The sequence below is a fragment of the Carassius carassius genome, chromosome 33 (genome assembly GCF_963082965.1).
Source record: "Carassius carassius chromosome 33, fCarCar2.1, whole genome shotgun sequence".
In the NCBI taxonomy this organism is placed as follows: Eukaryota; Metazoa; Chordata; class Actinopteri; order Cypriniformes; family Cyprinidae; genus Carassius; species Carassius carassius.
The window spans coordinates 21,502,703-21,523,375 of NC_081787.1; the positions used below are offsets into that span (position 1 = coordinate 21,502,703).

Genomic DNA, 20,673 nt, shown 5'->3' on the forward strand with positions numbered 1-20,673 from the left:
CATTTACTTCTCTTTATTGCATGTAGACAAAGGATGGTCTAACAACAAATTGCACACATTTTTACCCACGGTCAGGCAAATAAATTTCAGCGTAAAAAATTACAATAACCATGTGTCCTTATAAAGACGTTTTAATTACAACAAATTGTAAGCAAAACACTTATAACATTGCTGAACATGGTCTATGATCAGTCTATTTTAAATTTAAAACTATATATTTACTGTTGATTCTGAATTTCAATGTCAAGTTTCAGGATGTTCAGTTAAACATCTGAAATTTGGGTGCCTTACATAAAAACAAAATGTAATTCAATTAGACAAAACATTTGCAAGTTACTTGTGAAAAGCTGTCACTTGAAACTTTAAATCTAATGTGAAAATTTTAAAGATCAGTACATTTCTTGCATTTTGTTAACTTCAGGTATTCTGTAACATACTCCATTAAACAATAGCTGAATAACTAATGGCAGGAACACACACACACACACACACACACACACAAAGAAAAAATAAAAGAACACAAACGTCACCAAATGCACTGCGGAGAAATAGGGTTCCTGCCTAATTAAACAGCGGTACCTGCTGTGTAGTATACAAGGTAGGTTATTTCTTCTATTATAAGGATTAACAATTGATAAACATACAATGTTACTACAAAAATTAGCTCTTGCTGTCTTAAGACACTAAAATTATATATATATATATATATATATATATATATATATATATATATATATATATATATATATATATATATATATATATATAGATAGATAGATAGATCATTTTACAATGAATGAATAAATACATAATAATTTATATAATAAATAATATTTATAATAATAATAAATGTAGTGTAGCAGATACATATTTACTAGTAATAAATGAGCTTACCTGTAGAGAAGAGACACTGCCCTTACTAATATTTGTTACCACACATTAAACTATGATAGGAGAAAGTAAAAAAGAAAGAAAATAATTAATTATGAATTAATTATCCTCTTCATCAGAGTCATTTAAATTAAATTACTGCAGCGTGGAGGATGGAGTCAGACTGGTCAGACTTATGTAGACCAAAAACAAACAAACAAAAACAATATTAAACAATATATATATTTTTTTTTAATTTTCAACATTTGAATAGTGCAGAGCAAAATGTTGTATGTGTGTGTTTAGGTTATGCATTATTTGGACAGTAATGCTGTAATGCTATAATATATATATATATATATATATATATATATATTCATTTCATTTAATTACAAAATATAAAAGTCTGTATACTGCACAAGATTTCTTTTTAAAGTATTAAACTTACATAATGAGTGTGCATTAAGGTTAAACTAAGAATCAAACCACAGCACGCATGTTGACTCTCCCCTCTCTTAAACCACTTAATGTTTTCACTCACATTATGTGCTTCTGCTCTTTTTACAGCCACCATGCAAATATATACATACACATAGAAAGTCATAATACCAGTAGAATCGTCACTATAGTACACACACAAATGATCTTATCTCATTTTTTTTATCATATTTTTCTATATGAACGAGCCAATTTATAAACAAGTGCGCATGTGAGAAAAAATAAATCATGTAAAAGTGGGGCATCCTTGCTAAATATCTCACAGCATGATTCCTAAAGATGTGTGTGAACGAGAAAGAGGAAGAGAGAGATAAGTAGAGATGAAATTTATGTTCAGTTTCTGTGTAATCCAGGGATTAGCTTCTGCTTGCAGCCTGCTATGCCCTATTTCTATTCCATCAAAAATGATTAAAAAAATTAATAATCATAATCTCCTTCACTGGCAACAAAAATACAAAGGCACATGACACAAGGCCACAGAAACAGCAAGTCTTGTTGCAGAGTCTTTTCTGAAAACTAACTTCACATTTCTTTATTTTTATTAAATAATGATTAAGTCCTGAAAATATAAAAAAATATATTAGAATAAGTCTCATAACAATAAGTGAAAGTCACAAAAAAGGATGATAAACAACTGAAAATGAACAAAATTTATATGAAATACTTGAAAATTAATGAATGAAATTTGTAATTTTCAGTTCTATATACAGGTCTTAAGAAATTTCGTCTTAAGGTTTTTTTATTTTTTTTTTTACTTTCACTTTGATTAAATGTAGTGGAAGACACTTATAAGGAAGAATAAAAAAGTATGTTGATAATAAAACCAGGAAAAAAGAGGAAGAAGAAGAAAATGAGCTTTTACTTACAGTTAATATTTATATTACTTAAACATGGTTCAAGCAACACAGCATAAACTGAGGTGGCACTGTGTTAATAGATTCATTAACCTTTGTTTACACTGAAGTAAAATTAACCTTTGATCGATTCTCAGTGTTTAATAACAGAGAATTAAAACTGTATGTGTATAAGCATTATTGAAATTAAGCATATTGAATGCATAATACAGAGTTTGGTCATACTATGGTGTATTCATTAACCAGAGGCTGAATCTGACCTTTCTGTGTCTGTTTGTACATACATGAAAATGAATGAATAAATAAATGCATACATAAATACGTACATACATACATAAATTACTAAATAAATAAATAAATCCCCGAGGATGCGTGGAAGCAATGTGAACACCAGAGGGGGTGGTTGGATAGTGTGATTTCATCAAGGGTGGGGCTGTGGTTAGATGTGTGTGCCTGTGTGTGTGTGTGTGTGTGCATGTGTGAGGGAGGGTCTTTCACATCTGAATGTGGTAGTGGAATCTGATTAATTAAAAATAGGGATAGAAGTTGGTCTATAAACCATCTTATTTATCATATAATCAGGATTCTGTAAGAGAAAAAGGCAGTTATGTGTATATATGCACATACATTATATGTATGCTTGTGCCTGGGAAAGAGAGAGAGGAGAAAGGGGGAGGGGTGATGATGTCAGACAGTGGAGAACCCACTCTGCAGAGTATGCCCGTTGTCACGGAAACCGCATTACAGCAGGATGGGGCTTTTTCCGAGACCCCATTCCACTTTGAGTGAGAGTGAGGCAGAGGGGCGATACTAGGGACAATTGATCAAATGAGCTATAAATCACAGTGTTTCATCTTATGAATATTAACATTAAAAGGGAGTCATTAATATGACAGTTGGGATGAGGAAATTATAATGTCTCATTAAATTATAATGAGATGCAGGGAGATGTCTCCCTGCATCTCTCTCTCTCTCTCTCTCTCTCTCACACACACTGTACATTCTGGAGAGCCGGTCAGTTCAAGCAGTGATGTGTAGCTACTGCAGCAGAGAGACATGATCCTGCTGACTGCTGTCACCTCCCCCACAAGCACACTTCTGCTGTAAGCCAAAAACACTTCTAACACACCCTATTGAATATTAAACATTCAACAGATTACAATACTCCAGTATGGATTCACAATTAACCCAGTTTACACTCCTGGTGCTAATGTGAATTATTCATTAGTGCACATTATTTCTAAGCAACAAAACATTTCTCTCTGTAATTTTCTTTATCAAAATGTAACAATTCTTTTTTCTACGAAAGGACTTTTTTGTGAAAAAAAGAAAAGTCTTCTCATCCTACATTTTATTTCTAGTTGAATATTATGTTTTAATATGCGCTAGCTGTACATTGAGAAAAAAAAGTGTATATTCTAGTTCTGGCAGAGTTGTTTCTATAGAAGAGAGCATGCATACTCCCACAGGACACTTACAGTAAGTACTATGTTGAGGAGCTACTGCAAAATTATGCTTTTTTCCTGATCAAGAGAGTGACTTTAAGAGGATCTAAACTTTCATTTAAAAATCTAGTACTGATGGAGGCACAGAATATATGATTAGACTGCAGGGTCTTAGAAAGACAGAGAGAGAGAGAGAGAGAGAGAGAGAGAGAGAGAGAGAGAGAGCTGCTTTCTCTTAATGTCATATAAAAATCTGTGAGGAGATGGAAATAATTCATTCATTTTAAGAAGCAGACAAGGTGGATGAAATTGTGACTAACACTTAGAACTGGTACAAGCCATAAGTTAAGTTTTATGTCCATTTTCTAAAGAAAAACCCATCCATCCCACAGACAATACACATATCTTACAATCCATGTCATGCCTTTTCCCTCACTGTCTTTCTGTTCTTCTTTCACATTCTAATGCAATGAAATCAATCGAATATTTCAGATTAAATTGTGGTTTTGATACATTTTTAATCAAAAGCAAATGAATTCCACCGTGTTAATATTAACTGAGCACACACACACACACACACACACAGGCAAGCGTGAATGACATCTTGTGAAAGATTAAACTCTGAGAGAATTTTATTCCAACTAGAGTTTAATCAATTGTTTCAAAATCTGTGCTCCGATTGCTTTACACAGTTGTTCTGATGGAAATGGGAAAGGGCAGGACACATCTACCAGTCAAAGAGACAGTAACCAGTCCAGACACAATACAGTACTGTACATGCACACTACCTAAGCTTCACTTTAATAAATAGTGATACATTTTATTAACAATAATGATGACCATAGATATGTGTTGCACACCACAACCAAACTCAGCTCAAAGTCTGAAACTCTAATTAAGGATCAGAGGTGACTTCTGACAGCTGCATGAAAATTCAGTCATCTCTATCTCACTTTCACCTCAGAATCCAAAAAGAACCTGAGGGGAAAGGATTCCAAAAGGATTCTGGGAGAAAAAGGTTAGACATTCAAATAAGACTTATGAAAGTCCCATTCTCTTTAGAAAACCATTTTATCTGTCAGAATGCACAGCTCAGCAACAACAACAACATTAAAAGAGGAGTTCCCTCAAAACCTAAGGGCTGATACACGTGTAGACAAAGCATATTATTAAAACATAACAGTGAAATACTTCTTATAAAGGGGAAAAATTATAAAAATGATAAAAAAAATTGTGGAACTGACAAATTCCTATATCTGCTTAGAAAAAATAAATAACTAAAAAGTATGTGTGTGTATTAAATCACCATATAGACAACAATAAAAAGAGATTTCATATATGCATTTACACAGTTTAAAAGAATGAACAGCAACAGTGTATTTCAATGGTTGTGAGTTCGGAACAAAAACAAAGAAACTGAAACATATAAAATGTGTTTTTGTTTATGCATAAAAAAATAAAACCCCTTTCAATCACATAAATAGGCTTTTTAGGTAATAAGGCAAAAGCAGCTCTTGTTGAAACAGCCTCTGCTGAAAGATGCACCAGCTGCTCACACTGACCAAAAGCTCTGATTGGCTCAGCTACAGCTATGTCATTAGCTGATTGGTTAAGCACATTTCTGTTAGATGCTCCTGGCTATTTGATTGGCTGAGGTGTTGCCGTGCACAGCTCTGCTGGTGAGTGTGGTGATTTAAGCAGATTTATGTCTATCAGACTCTCAAGAGAATAATCGTCCAATGAGGTACGAGTATTGATTTACATTTGGCCTGGTTTTGTTCACAGATGTATGGGCCACACCCTCAGAGAAACCAGCAATGAGGAGAGGGTGTTTCACATTGGACAATTGAAGCATAAATCTCTCTCTCACACACACACACTGCTGTAAATAGGTCATCACTTATTAAACCAAATCAATTCTGACACACTAACATATTGCATCAGAAAAAAATAATCTCTTATTGACAAACACTGCTTAAGTGTGAACTGGTGGCAACGTAAAAAGCCAGTGCAAGCACAGTTAAATACACACAATAAAAAATTACACTGATCTGCCACCAGGTGGAGATTTTCATTTACGAGTCAGTTGTGAAACAAAGAAACCATGGCTCTCATACCACACACATCTCTCTCACAATCCATGTCAGAGGAAATGAAAATGCAGCTGGCATAATGTTAAGACAGGAGAGAATCCACTCAGCAAGGGCAGAGCGATCTGATAACACACACACATACACACACAACAAACTAGGCGGTAATATTTATTATATTGTACATGATTTGTACAGTTATTATAGTGTTATTCAGCTGCCTATTTTGTGTTGTATTGATGAAAATTCTAATTAAATTCATTTCAGATTTAGGAATAATTTCACAGAATGCATTTGTAGTCACACACACACATTTGTATATAAACAGAGGCAGAGAGATAGAGAGAGAGAGAGAGTATGATGGCATACAATACCATATACTATTGTATACTGACTTCTGTATATTTTATTTTTATTTTGTTCAATGTTGTCACCAAACTATATAAACGTGTAAGTAACCTCACACACATTGAAGTAATCTAGTGACCTGCTGTTGTGATAAACCTATTTGACCCCTATTCTCTCTATAATCCATTAACCTGCAAATTTCGCACAGAAAATATAATCCACCTGCTCCCTATACCTGTGACCTAATTACTCAAATATAATTTATGTATATCCTCAGTGGTTGAAGTTTTATGGATCTGTGGATGGATTGTATGTGTAAACCGCGATATGCAGATTTCAAAGTAAAGGTTAACGAGAGAGAATGGATAGATGGAGTAGTGCCGCAGGCGTGTGTGCTGGGATACTGCAGAATGACATCAGCAAGAATGCTTACGGGACATTTCAAGTGGACAGAAACAGAACCCAGTGTTCCGAAAGTTCTATTCTATATTCAGCCCTCTGTTTCTCTCTTTCTCGCTCTCTCACACACACACACTTGGTCTCATGCATTATCAAGAACTTCATATCCTAATTCTTTTAAAACAACTTTAGCTATCTTTTTATCGACAAAAAAAAAAAAAAAATTAATGGTCTTACCTTGAGTGTGCTCTGGGGACACAGCATATGCAGGGAGAGCACAATAAAAAAAGAGAGAAGAAGAGAAAGGAGTAAAGGTTAGTACTTTACTTTTGCTAAAGCAATATCTTGAAGTGCACACATTTTCAAACTCAAACAAATGTGAGATCCGGTCAGAGGCCCAGCTGTACTGAGACACAGATAGACATTTGGAGTTTCCCTGAAGGAGACCTAAAAACACAAAAAAAATTATAATAAATGAAACAATACATATGTTAATTAAATATAGGTTAAAATACATATAATTCCAGCTTAAACTCTGAAATGTATGATATGATATATTTAGTTTGAATCTTCCAGGTAATGTTATTGTGCTATATTTCATGCTATTGTCTAATTCCAATGTAGCCTATGTCTGCACTATTTCTGTTCTTTATTCTGCACTGGAAGCTCACCAAGTCAAATTCCTTGCATGTGTAAACATACAAATAAAGCTCTTGTATCTGAGATAAGCATATAGACGTATTAAACTTCTGGACTTTTGGAAAGGCATTTATAAAGGTCAAAGCATCAACATGTAGGGGCTCTAAATACGCCAATAAAAGGCTCTAAATACGCCCGATAAAAGGCTGATATACATTCAGCCTCCTAGCTTACTGGAAATGCTTCCTACAAAAATCAAAGTAAATATTTTTGCCTACATACAGCAGTTTTGAAAAGTTTGCAAACTTGACAACCCATTCGGTGCAGTTTTCAGCCCAAAAAACGTATTGCATTAACAATAATCCTTGAAAGTTAAAAAAAACCTTTAAAGGCAAAGAGCAAATGCATCATCAATATTGATGTCTGTCTCTCAGAGTTAAACTATGTGTGTAAAAAAAACAGAAAATCCAAAGCCAGGGAGAGAGAGACATGATTAGAGACATGATTATCAGCACTACAAAAGGAAACAATGAAAATGGAGCAAAAACAGCAAAAGGAGAAGAGAAAGAGAGTGAGTGGACTAGTTAAAAGGAGGAGAAAAAAACGGAAAAGCAGCATGAAAGAATGGGGTTAGTGGGGGAGTGAATTGAAGGAAGATAAAGGGAAATTAAACAGGGATTAAAAGGTGGAGAAAGAATGAGAAGGAATCAAGATAAAAGAAGTGTGTGAGAACTAAATTAGACAGTAAATGAACTAGCATTAATTGTTAAAGTTTTTAGTGGCTCCCAATAGACTCTGCAAATGTGTGTATTTTGCACGTGTGAATAGCAGGTATTTTACATGCTGGGTAAAGTTCTCTGCCTCTTCAGACTACTGTAAAGCTGATGACTTTTCTCTGTAATCCCATTAGAGAGATCTTAGTTGGATAACTGTCTCACTGATAAATGCTGATAGGACTAATCCAACAGCACACATCAACACCACCGACACCACGGCAAGCATGTTGGACCAGATTAACCTCAAAACACCTGGGCTACACAATGCATGAATCAGATTCTCTTTAAAGCGATTATGAAAATATTGACACTTGCAGTGTGACAGAGTGGTTCTGAAGAGCGCAAGGTCACGGCTAACTTGCATATTCCCTAATGACAGCTCAAGCACGCTAAACACAATTTGTCACAGCAGTGTTCGTTACTAACTGACAGAAAGAATTAAATGCTTTTCTGTCTCGTTGATGATGCTTAAAATAGCATTGCTAAAGAATTAAATGCAGTTTATTCAAGTTTAACAGAAAACACAAAAACTACAATAAGTATGAGATGTTTAGTTCAGACATTCACAGACTTTAAAGACCCAGATATCATCAGAGAATGTTCATTTATAATAACCGGAAATGTCCTCACAATAATTTTCACAGATCCACAAGGCTCTGCAGACCTGGTAAGTGCTTTCAAATCTTTGCACACAAAACTAGGGTCAAATTCCAAAACCTTTTTTTTTTTTGCGTCCTTGAAGGACACTTCAGGAAGGGGACAGGCGTTCCAGAAGTCCGTTAGGGAAGGGGACATGTGATGGTCACTTCATGGAAGTGATTTCTATTTGTGATCATGTGATCTTTGGTTAGGAGATCTTGCCATGCGTTTTAAAGCAAAGTTGGGGTTAAATTACACATAAAAACATAAATAGAATAGGCTTATTAAATTTGTCTATTTCAATGTAAGATAACATTTTCCATAAGTGATAGAAATATGATTTAAGACGATATTGTAATCAAGTTTTCATGCTTATACGAGACAGTAATGTCTTGCACCCTACAAAGAAGACATTTCAAGGGCTCTCCCCTTCATAGAGAGTAGAGCATAGGGATTCTCACTTCCACTTGGAATTTACCCCTAATCATACAGAAAAGAAAAAAAATCATGATGTCCTGATGAACCCAAAGGCAGAATGGTGACTTAACTTTACTGTCAACCTCAGCTACAAGCCCACATTACAGCCGACACAATGATTAACTTCAGTAAGGTCACTGACCATCAAACTCACAACACTGACAAAGCAAGAACCATCACACATAGAGATTACAGCATTATCATTGCCAGTGAGTTTAATGGTCAGTGACCTTTGCTGAAGGTTATCAGTAATTACACAGAGATATAAATATCATTTGTATTCATATTCCAATTATTAGGGAGGACAGAGAAAGTGAGAGAGAATGAGTTTGAGGCATAATTTCTGTTTGGAGCACAAATCGAGACAATACCTCTAAATAATGATGATATCATACAAAATTATTCCACATAAGATGACAATCAAACATTCTATGAACAAAAATTGGTGTATACAGAATTCAACAGATATGCAGTTACAGGAGTGTGTCTCATACACCCACACACACACACACACACACACAAGTGGAGAGTTTAGACGATCTACACGATTAATATTACAATGAGAAAAATGAAAGGGAGAGAAACAAAATTTTAACTGACCTTTAACTTAACTGTAACTGATCACAGTAAAAAAAAGGAATAGCAGAGTGATAAAATTAAAAGGAGAATGAAATTCATAAAAAAAAGATGAAGGAAAAGATAATGGACAAAAGCAAATCTGACACTTATTCAGAACCTGAGCTAATCTAAATGTCTTTCACAGCTGACACACACACACTGCTTTCTTTCAGAGGGAGCAGCTGCAGAAGGATGTGGCTAGAATCACTCTTGGGTCTAATGAACACACACGTCTAAAGAGTGGCAGACACACAGAAAATGCATGCTAATTCCCTGCACCTGCATGCCATCCGCTATCATTCTCAAACTAAAAACAACCAGCAAGCACGACTGCTGTAAAGAGTGAGAGAGATTTTTTATATAACCAGTCCAGTATGGACATAAAACCGCAGCTCTGCAGATTTAAGCAGAATCAACACAAAGGAATTCATGTTCATTAATAAAACATTGTCTAATTTTGATAGTTTCAGGGACCAGTAAGAGTTTAGTACTGTCAGCTGTGTTTAACCCCTTTTGTTAAATTCATACAGTAGAATTCCACTGATTTTCCACTAAAATCAGTCAACAAATTATGTTGGGGTTAAAGCCATTTAAATGCAATATTAAACGCAGATCCAAGCAAATAAATTGTATTTTAACCATTAACAAAAATAAAATGTATTTAATACAAAAATACAATCAGTTAATAAATGTACTAAAAATAAATATAACTGCATCATAAATGCATTATAATCAAATTTAAGAATGCAACCTCTTAATTCTAGACAGTAAAAACTAAAACAAACCTATTATTGCAAAACAAACAAAACAATTAAACTAAAATAAATGCTACTAAATAAATAAAGAGATGCAGTTTGCAAGGTTATCCACACAAAACTGTTTTTTATAAAAATAACAGAGAGATAGAATACAGCCATATTCACTGTAGTCAGTGAACAGACTAAATTATTCACACATCATGCTGGCCTACATCTTCCAGGCAAATGTCTCTGTGTGTGTGTTCATGTGTGAGGGATGCAAGGATGCTGTTTGGACTCAAACATGCTTTTAATTTACAGCGACATTAAAAGGTTTAGTGAACTCTGCTGTGACGATCCCCAAAATAACGACTCTCACTAGAGAAGTCACTCTGCTAGAGAATGAAAACTGTGACAACAGAAACACTGGTTGGAAAACAACTGAGCAGACTGTCAGATTTCTCTGTAATGTATAGCATTTATGGGGAAAACACAAACAACCACTACGGTGCATAAACCTATGCATAGATTTCACCTTGAAAGTATGCCTTCCCACAAGATTTGGCAACATTTGGTTTTCAAACAACCACACATGAAAACAATTCTATAAAAAATACATACACCAGAGCCTGTGCAAAGTTAACATTATAAAAATAGTAAAAATTGTGCATATGCCCGGTTTGTACATAATGTTTACACATCACATTCTCTTACATCAACACAAAGGCATGAGATGCACAATGACCCACGTGTGCATGGAACATGGATGAGACACACACAAATGCGGCCTGTATTTGACATGCAATTGTGAGTCACTGTCCAAATGTCTTCGTCATTCACAAAACATTCATATGCACACTCCAGCATACCAAGATGATCACAAAATGCAATGGCTGCCATTTTTACATTTCTTCATTTGCACAAAGCTTCTAAGCTAAACACATTGGGTAAGCGTCAAATGAGAGTAAAATTGTTTTGACAAGTACATTATTGCAGGACAGTTGGCCAGTTACTTTATCAGGAAGAATAATAAACATTAGACATCAACACTGTCACTCTCGCTTTCGTTTTATGTTGTTGTTGTTGTTTTTTTGTGCAATGAGAATTTACAGTATCTGAGTCTAAATCTAGGTGTGTTCGCTCATGCATGTACATGTTCACAAGCACACAATTAATATGACAGTGAATCGAGGCTTTTTTTAACAAAATAAACAAAAGAAGAAAAGAGCACAACAGGATCCTGTTTGAATGGAAGTGAATGTAGAATATGCTTTAGCATGCTTAATAAACTGAATAAACTTTTTTTGTGGAAACAGCTTGCCACATAACAAATTGACTGTCCGTATGCTAATCTTCCAAATGTTTGGCATGACGTGTTTACTACAGAAAAATAGACCATGATACAGACGCTGAGATTACCATCTCCTTTAATAAAAGCATTTTCTTGTTCTATGAGTACTTTCAAAATGGCTGCTGTCTCTGCAGAACACACACATATATGAACCTGCTCTTACCACACATGCACACACACACACACACACACACATACAAGTGGATATGAGTCACTGTTGTTCCTCCTCCTCCTCCATGCTTTTACGTCAAGTCTCTCTCTTGCCATCATCCTGAAGGGAACTAAATATAAACTGAGCTTTTAAAGATAGCATTAAAAATGTAACTATTTCATCATTATTTTATGGATGCCAAAGAAAAGGAAACAAAATACTTTTAATTGAAGCAGATTTGGATTTAGAAGTCTATTTTGTGCAAGATGCTGATGAATCAGCCAATGTGTAATTAGGGAAATGAATAGAAACACGTTGTCATCTCACAAATGATTCACTACTGGGGCAATGTAAACTTTTTACAGAATGTATAAATTACTGTTGATATATATTTATTAATATTAATTAGTACTGTAAAAGTGTTGAATTGACTGTAAAATTATTGCAATATGAAAGTATATTTAAAAACTGTAATGTTAGGTGGGATTAATCAAGATTAATTTCAATAAAAAATGTGATTAAATACTTTTTCTTTTTTTTCTTTTTTTATCGATCAACAGCACTATATATATATATATATATATATATATATATATATATATATATATATATATATATATATATATATATATATATATATATATTTATAAAGTGTCATTAAAGTAAAATACTAGATCAACTATTCTATTTAAAACGGTGTCCGAAATGTACATCTTATTCATGGAATCGGCACATTCTGCTCTGTATTTTCACATTACTCCATGCTTTGTTGCTGTCAAGTTTAAATGACATAGAACAGATCTCTAAAACTGTTTTCAGGAGAAGCAAGAACTCTAGCAAAATGCTGACTTGCAAAACATTTAATTTTTCACGTGATTTAATATTACCCAGAATGTCAAGCAGTATACAGAGACCACAGGGGACATATGACCTAACAGCTCAGGACTCCAGAGACCATCTATAAATATGCCTAGAAACATGGATACTATAAGAGAGACACATGTTCCCCGAAGCATGGATTTAACCCAATTTAATTTGGGATTTACACATCTTAATGCTTACAAATAAAAATCTCACATATAAAACAGGCACAGACCTTCTAAAAATAGTACTCATATGCCTGACTCCACCCACATCCATCACACAGCTCTGCTTTCAGCCTAAGAGATCTCTTGTGGGCTTTATAGTGTCTGGCATCACAAACTGTAGCTTTGAAACTATGTCAATCATGTATGTTAGCATGGAATAGCATGCTAACATACTACTCTTTCTGCAGTATATATACTGTACACAGAATGTCATTTTGCTTATATATGTATGCAATACCTGGATGACCTACAGCATTTTTCAATGCAATCAGAGTACAATACATGGAAAAATGTATCCTACAATGGAGTGATATCAACTGTCTATTTGATCACACTCTAAAGACCCTAACATTTTAATACACATGTGTATTCAAATGGAAACCAGCTTTCCTAGATAGTAACAGGAACACTGGAAGACATTTAATGTGATGAGGTAGTGTGACAATATATCATACTACTGTTTGTAATGTAAAGCATCTGATCTGACACACACTTGCAGAAAGAAAAAAGATTATGCTGAAGTGTGTGTGTGTGTGTGTGTGTGTGTGTGTGTGTATATATATATATATATATATATATATATATGTACTGTATATAAGTATGCTAATTCTACAGTGAATGGACAAAGACAGACAAAGGCATTATACATTACATTAAAGACCAATGCATCCAATAATAATATTCATAATTTATATTAAACACACTTCTAAAGCCATCATGACTGTTTTCTATTACCATTGGGAAAGAGAGTTCAGAAGATAAATGAAGACTTAAAGTCAAAGATTATATAAAGGAGAGAGAGATGAAATCACTTGAGACCAGCTGCAGAAAGAGATACAGAGGACAGAGTTACTTATAACCACATGAACCAAAAGCAGAACTGATGTGACCTACTAAAGTACTAAACCGCCGCCAAATGGACCTGACCTGCTCTCATGCACATATGTTCACAGAACTCTCTGGTCTGCAGATAATGTTATGCCATTATTGTCACAGTTTTTGTTTTCCTGCTCAGACCTTTTTATACATTTGCACAGTTCTGCATTCACCTGCCAGAGCAATAACAACAAACGTCAGAGTATGGACCTGACCCACTAAACAGACATTAAAATGATCTCCTGTGTGCTTAAGGCTCAGGCAATTCTGTTCTGTACTGAGACTAAGATGTCAGCTGATTTGGATCTTGGATGATCTTTAAAAAGTATTGTGGTTCTGAAATAAAGATCATTCAAGATTAAAAACTCAAAAATATACAGCTATCTAATAGTGACTAACAGCTAATGCTGGTGCATTAGTAAATAAACTGTATCCTGAATAACTTCTCCAACACAGTCCTTTTCAATTAGCATACATATTAACAAAAAGGTAACAAAACATTAAATAGGTAAAAAAAAATATGATTATGGCAACACACAATTAAGTGTCTGACAAAGCAAAATAAAAATAAATAAATAAATTGTATCTAAGGCTATACAATATGAACTTAAAAACATTGACAAAGATTGGGTGAAACATTGGGTGAAGAAAGTTTTTACATAAGAAAGAATACAGAAAGAAACCATTCTTCCTTAAAATAGCATGCATCAACAATACGAATATGACTATAAAAACACAGGCAGCCGAGCAGCACTTCGATCCGAATCAAAACAACAAAACCACACTTAACAGACTGTCCAGCTAACAGACCAAAAAAAAAAAAAAACCTTAGTTGTTTGCTTTAAATCTAGCTGTAAAAAAAATGTAATAAATCACTCTCAAATATTTTAAAAATGCCTTCTGCTACCAGAGCAACTGGAATCAGTAAACAAAGAGTGCTCTAGCTCTGCTGTAACCATGGCAACTGGGGTGGGCCAAAAAAAAAAAAAAAACAAGATCTAAATGTCTGAAACTGATTATTTTTATAAAATTAAAAATATTCATAAAATTATTTATTATAATTAAATAGTGGAATAATTTTTCAGTTATTTTGTACAGCTTGGATCCCGCAGTATTGATAAATCAAATGCACTGCTAAATACTTAAACAGTCAATATAATCTATCTTGAAATCTGAACCTAAGATGAGCGAGTCCAGCTGAATAGATTGTCACTTTTAAAATCACAGGTTTTTATTCAGACACCGAACAAAGACTTCAAATAGCAGATGCAGCAGCAACTTAATGAGATGCCGAGTAGCACCGTAGCTGAACTGGTCTATGATCAGTGCATGTGTGTGTTATTGTTGGACCAGACTCAGTATTCTGCTGATCTCTGCAGTACCTGATTAGACCTGCAGTTCAGTACTGTCAGCACAGAAGGACAATGGATTTTATCATCCACACACAGAGCAATTAAAAACCTAACTCATCCCAACATTCTATTTAAAATAAATGTTTAATTTAGACAAATTGTTATATACTGTAACGTAGGTATATAACAATTTGTCTATAAAGATAGATAGATAGATAGATAGATAGATAGATAGATAGATAGATAGATAGATAGATAGATAGATAGATAGATAGATAGATAGATACTGCAAAAGAAAATTACAAGGGAAACAAAAGATATGAGGAGATTGAGGGAAGAAAAATTTAAAGTGAAGAGAGATGAAATGTGTGTTCAACAACATAGAATAAGGCCAATCCTGTCTGCTTGATGGACTAAAACATGCTCGAGTAACAGCCTGAGGTGTTCAGCACATAAATAAACACTCTCAAACAGATTTAGAAAAAACTGATGTCATCTGAGCGCTACATTATAACGAGCAACATCATTAATATGATTTTTAGATACACAGAAATAATCTGATAAAGCAAAGACAAGCATGACAGCACATCCCACTACACACACACACTGAGAGAACACGCATCTGAAACTGCCTCCCACAATCAAACACATGACTCTGTGTGTCCTTTTCACAGGGGGCTGAATCTGTTGACACCATCTGGTAACTAGATTACAGTTTCAACTCTCCATCTAAATCCATTTCATGTCATAAACCAAGTTGTTTAAAACCAAGCAAACGGACCAACCAATGTATTCTGTTAATCTCTCTCCGTTTGTCTCAAATTCCTGTTCATGTTTCCTTTTCTCAGGGTAAAGGGTGTGTTACTATGGATACCAGACAGAGAATGAATGGGAATCAGAATGTGCAGCGTGATGGAATGTTAATGATGACATGATTTCATCACATCTGGAAACATATGCAATCAAGAAATACAACGTTTAAAATTCACAAATACAGATAATGTCAGGGGAAATAAATGCTACGAACAAATGAGTGAGTGAGAGAGATTTTCTCCATTACTTTCATTAATTTAAAAATGTAAGATGAAATACTTTGAAAACCATTATCCAAAAAGGATCACATTCAGCCTTGCATCTTTTGCAACAAAATCTGCATTGGAGTTAGTGAGATAAAAACATATACTTAGTCATATACTTCCAACAGTGAACACTGCCAACACTACATCACATATATACAGATCGTATGTAAACACATACATATGTTCATTCCTTGGGTTCTGAAACTTTCATAATCTCATCATTCAGATTCGGGGTCCTTTAGCCTGTTGAACAATTTTACATTGGAGATCACCTAGTCTTTTTCATGTCCTCGCATGAAAAAACTACTGCATTTGTTTATTTTGAATGTATTTGAGGGTGATGAGAGGACAATTCGGCAAAACAAAATATACACAAAACCCATCACAGATCACAATTTTACCTCTCCAGAATCTCTCCTCCTTCGATCTGGTATCACTAGAGTATTTCCATTACTGCCCGGGACTATAGTAGAGCCGATACTCATTCTGGGTCCAACTAACATGTACCGTTTGTCTCCAGATCTGTACTGGATGCTGTGACACAGAGTCCCGTCGTAATTTGGATCCTGTAAATACTTGGACGAATAGTCTGTCGATTTAGAGCACTGCATTACAATCAACACAATGATGCTGATGACAAAAAGCACTGAAACCGAGCCCAAAGTGATGATCAAATAAAATGTCACATTGTTTTCTTCCTCGTCATTTACTGTGTTTTTCACATCAGAAGCAGCAAAAGCCTCTTTGGGCTCCACAACTTTGACAATCACAGTCGCTGTTGCTGAGAGTGAAACGTTCCCATTGTCTTTGACCAGAATGATCAGTTTATGCTGGGCCTCGTCTGTTTCTGTGAATGAGCGAAGGGTCCTTATCTGTCCTGTATAGCGGTCCAAACTAAAGAGACTGTGGTCACTAACTTCCTGCAGTGAAAATAATAACCAGCCGTTGTATCCTATATCTGCGTCATAGGCTCTGACTTTAGTCACCAAATGACCTGCGTTCACATTACGAGGAATCTCTTCCACACCCTCAGCAGAACCGTTAGAGCTGACTGGATACAAGATCACTGGAACATTGTCGTTCTGATCCAGAATAAACACGTTCACTGTCACGTTACTGCTCAGAGATGGAGTTCCAGAGTCTGTAGCGAGAACGTGGAAGTGGAACATTTTAACGGTTTCAAAGTCAAGGCTCTTAAGGGCATAAATATCCCCATTTTCTGAGTTAATATTAATGAAAGATACGTATTTGTGTTCATCTCCAGAGTCTCTCCAAATGTTATAGTGTACAACAGCGTTTTCATCTAAATCACGATCAGAAGCAGATACAGAAAACAAAGATTTGCCTGGAATATTGTTTTCCATCACATAAAAAGCATAGGGTGAAAGAGAAAATTCTGGACTATTGTCATTTACATCTAATACCTGCACAGTTATAGTTTTAACTGAAGACAGAGGTGGCTGCCCAGCATCTTTGGCTACTAATGTGATGTCATAGCGAGGTACAGTTTCTCTATCAAGAGATGAGGCGGTAACCAGTGCGTAAATGTTATCGTGGGATGATGCCATTAGTCTGAAAGGTATTTCTTCAGTTATGTAGCATAACACTTTCCCATTTACACCAGAGTCCAAATCACTGACACCGATTAAAGCCACAGTGGTTCCAATTTTAGTGTCTTCAGGCACTGCATTTGAAAATGATGTGATTTCAATCTCGGGCACATTGTCATTTACATCAACGATTTTAATGGTTATACTCTTATCTGACATGAGAGGAACAGGTCCTTTGTCTGATGCTTGGATATCTATTTCAAAGTTATTAATCTCTTCAAAATCTATTGGGCCAATCACAGTCATTAATCCAGTACTGGAGTTTAAATCAAAAAGTTGTATTAGCCTATTGTCTATATCCTTTCCGAACGAATAATAAATTTCTCCATTTGGACCATCATCCATGTCAGTAGCATTAACCTGTATAACAGTTGTGCCTATCGGTACATTTTCTTGAAGCATCACAGAGTAAAGTTCTTGTGTGAAAACTGGCATGTTATCATTAACATCTAAAACGTCAACTACTATATCCATTGTTCCAGACTTTGGGGGTCGCCCTCCATCGAGCGCAGTGAGGACTAGCTTGTGTCTACGGCTTGTTTCTCTATCCAAAGGTTTTTGGAGAATCAAAAAGGGCATTTTGCGATCTTCTCCGCGATCTTTAACCTCTATGCGGAAATTATCATTATGACTGAGTTTATATTGTTGAACAGAGTTCATGCCGCCATCGGGATCCCGCGCCGCCTGTAACTGATAGCGTGCTCCTGGTAGGGCAGATTCCCATATTTCCAATCGCTTTTCTTTTTCTGGGAATGTCGGAGCATGATCATTGACGTCCAAGATTTCAATCGAAACGTAGTGAATTTCCAAAGGGTTTTCTAGCGCGATTTTTAGATTGATGACACACGAGCTGCTTCTCTCGCACACCTCCTCGCGATCTATCTTTCCATTTACACTTAAAATCCCGTCATTCTGATTTACGGTGAAAAGCGACTCGCCTGAAGTTGAAACGATCCGAAATCCTCTCTCATTTAACGTTCTGGTATCGAGACCTAAATCCTTCGCAAGGTTTCCGACAGCAGATCCTTCTTTCTGCTCCTCAAAAAGAGAATATCGTATTTGTGCGCGTACCTCTCTCCAAAGCAGCATTCCCAACGCCATCAATGTAAGTCTGAGGCGCCATGATGAACGCGCCCTTCGTTGCATTTTGCAGGAAATTAAAACGGCGTTTAGAGATGTTCCACACTAAAATTTTTACCCATAACAAAGTTAAGCGCTGACCATAAAAATCATGATTTATGTTAGAAAATATTTTCGATACGAAGCAGGTTGCTCTTGGCAAAAGTGAAGGCAATGTCCACGACGTTCATTACGAACTGACGAGAGCCAATGAAATTGAAACTGCCAACAGACGACGCCACGTCAGGTCAGTATTTTTGGTGTGTACTGACACCAGGCGAATTTATTTTTAACTGCAAACGAACATAACTGAGAAATTAAAACAATAGACAGTTAGGCTAAGTAAAATAATAATAATGATAATAATAATAATAACAATAATAATTAAGACGAGATTTATGTACAAATGACGCACATAAGTTATTAGAACTGTTTAGTTTTATATTTCATGCCAACCAAAAGAGTCCACTTTTATGTAACCGCCATAGACCTACAATCATAAAAGTTAACTTGTGATCTTTTAAAGAAGCAATCAATGGCATTAGAAACTAGTTCACTTTATAATAATAATAATAATAATAATAATAATAAAATAACAGGTAGTAGCTGGATCATCTGTCACTCAATCATGTGAACTAAAATCTTATTATCAAACATTCTAAATTATATTTCTAATTCACATTCTAAAGCCATCAAAGTATGTTGTCAAAACTTGATGTGTAATGACAATATTTCTCAGCAAGGACTACTGTTTGACACCCTTCTTTTGCTAAAGGTTATAGTTCTAAGATTGTATAAAAATTATGTCTTTTTTAATAAATGTAAGACTTAACATTGATATGTAAGGGGGAAAAAGACGACCACATACAAAAATGTATAGGCCTACATAAAATGAGACATACAGACAGACAGACAGACAGACAGACAGATAGATAGATAGATAGATAGATAGATAGATAGATAGATAGATAGATAGATAGATAGATAGATAGATAGATAGATAGATAGATAGATAGATAGATAGATAGATAGATAGATAGATAGATAGCTCAAAATTCACCTCAAAATATCTCATTAATCTTCAGTTTAAACGTTTTTGGTAACACTATAAAATAAGGTGTCATTTGTTAACATTAGTTAATGTATTAAGGATTATTAACTAACAATGAACAATACATTTGTAACAGTATTTATTAATCTTTGCTACTGTTAGTTAATGACAATACAGTTATTCATTGATATTTCATGTTAGTTCACAGTGCATTAGCTAATGTTAATAAATACAACTTTTGATTTGAATAATGTATTAGTAAATGTTGAAATTAACATTAACTAAGATCAATAAATGATGTAGAAGTATTGTTCATGCTTAGTTCATGTTAACTGATACAGTTAATTACTGTTAACTAATGAACCTTATTGTGAATTGTTACCCAAAAAGCATTGGTCATTATTCTCACATGCTAAATATAATTTTAGCAAATATAATGCATTACAAGAGTATGCAAGAAAAGACATACTACACTGGAATTTGCACAACTAGCTTCTGCATATTTAGTAAAGCAACACAATGGTTTTCATGTAACACCCACAATCTAAGTCAGAGATCTACTCTTCACCACAATAGTAACCACAAAATGCCAACAAAAAGAAACTC

At 34.8% G+C, this 20,673-nt stretch overlaps 1 protein-coding gene across 4 annotated transcripts in view; it reads right to left on the reverse strand.

Annotated features, from left to right (window-relative positions):
- Nucleotides 1-20,673, reverse strand: part of LOC132113959 (protocadherin alpha-C2-like) — a 96,290-nt gene that overhangs the window by 59,242 nt on the left and 16,375 nt on the right. Inside the window, exons 1-2 of one of the 4 annotated variants that reach the window (XM_059522047.1) lie at nt 16,689-19,237; nt 6,742-6,753 (exon numbers count right to left, since the gene is read on the reverse strand). The exons of 2 other annotated variants lie outside the window; for them this stretch is intronic. In XM_059522047.1, coding sequence (XP_059378030.1) covers nt 6,742-6,753; nt 16,689-19,043 — 2,367 coding nt within the window. In that variant the 5' untranslated portion in view covers nt 19,044-19,237. Of the gene's footprint in view, nt 1-6,741; nt 6,754-16,688; nt 19,238-20,673 lie in introns of those variants that run through there. One more of the 4 variants, XM_059522050.1, reaches the window with a different exon arrangement.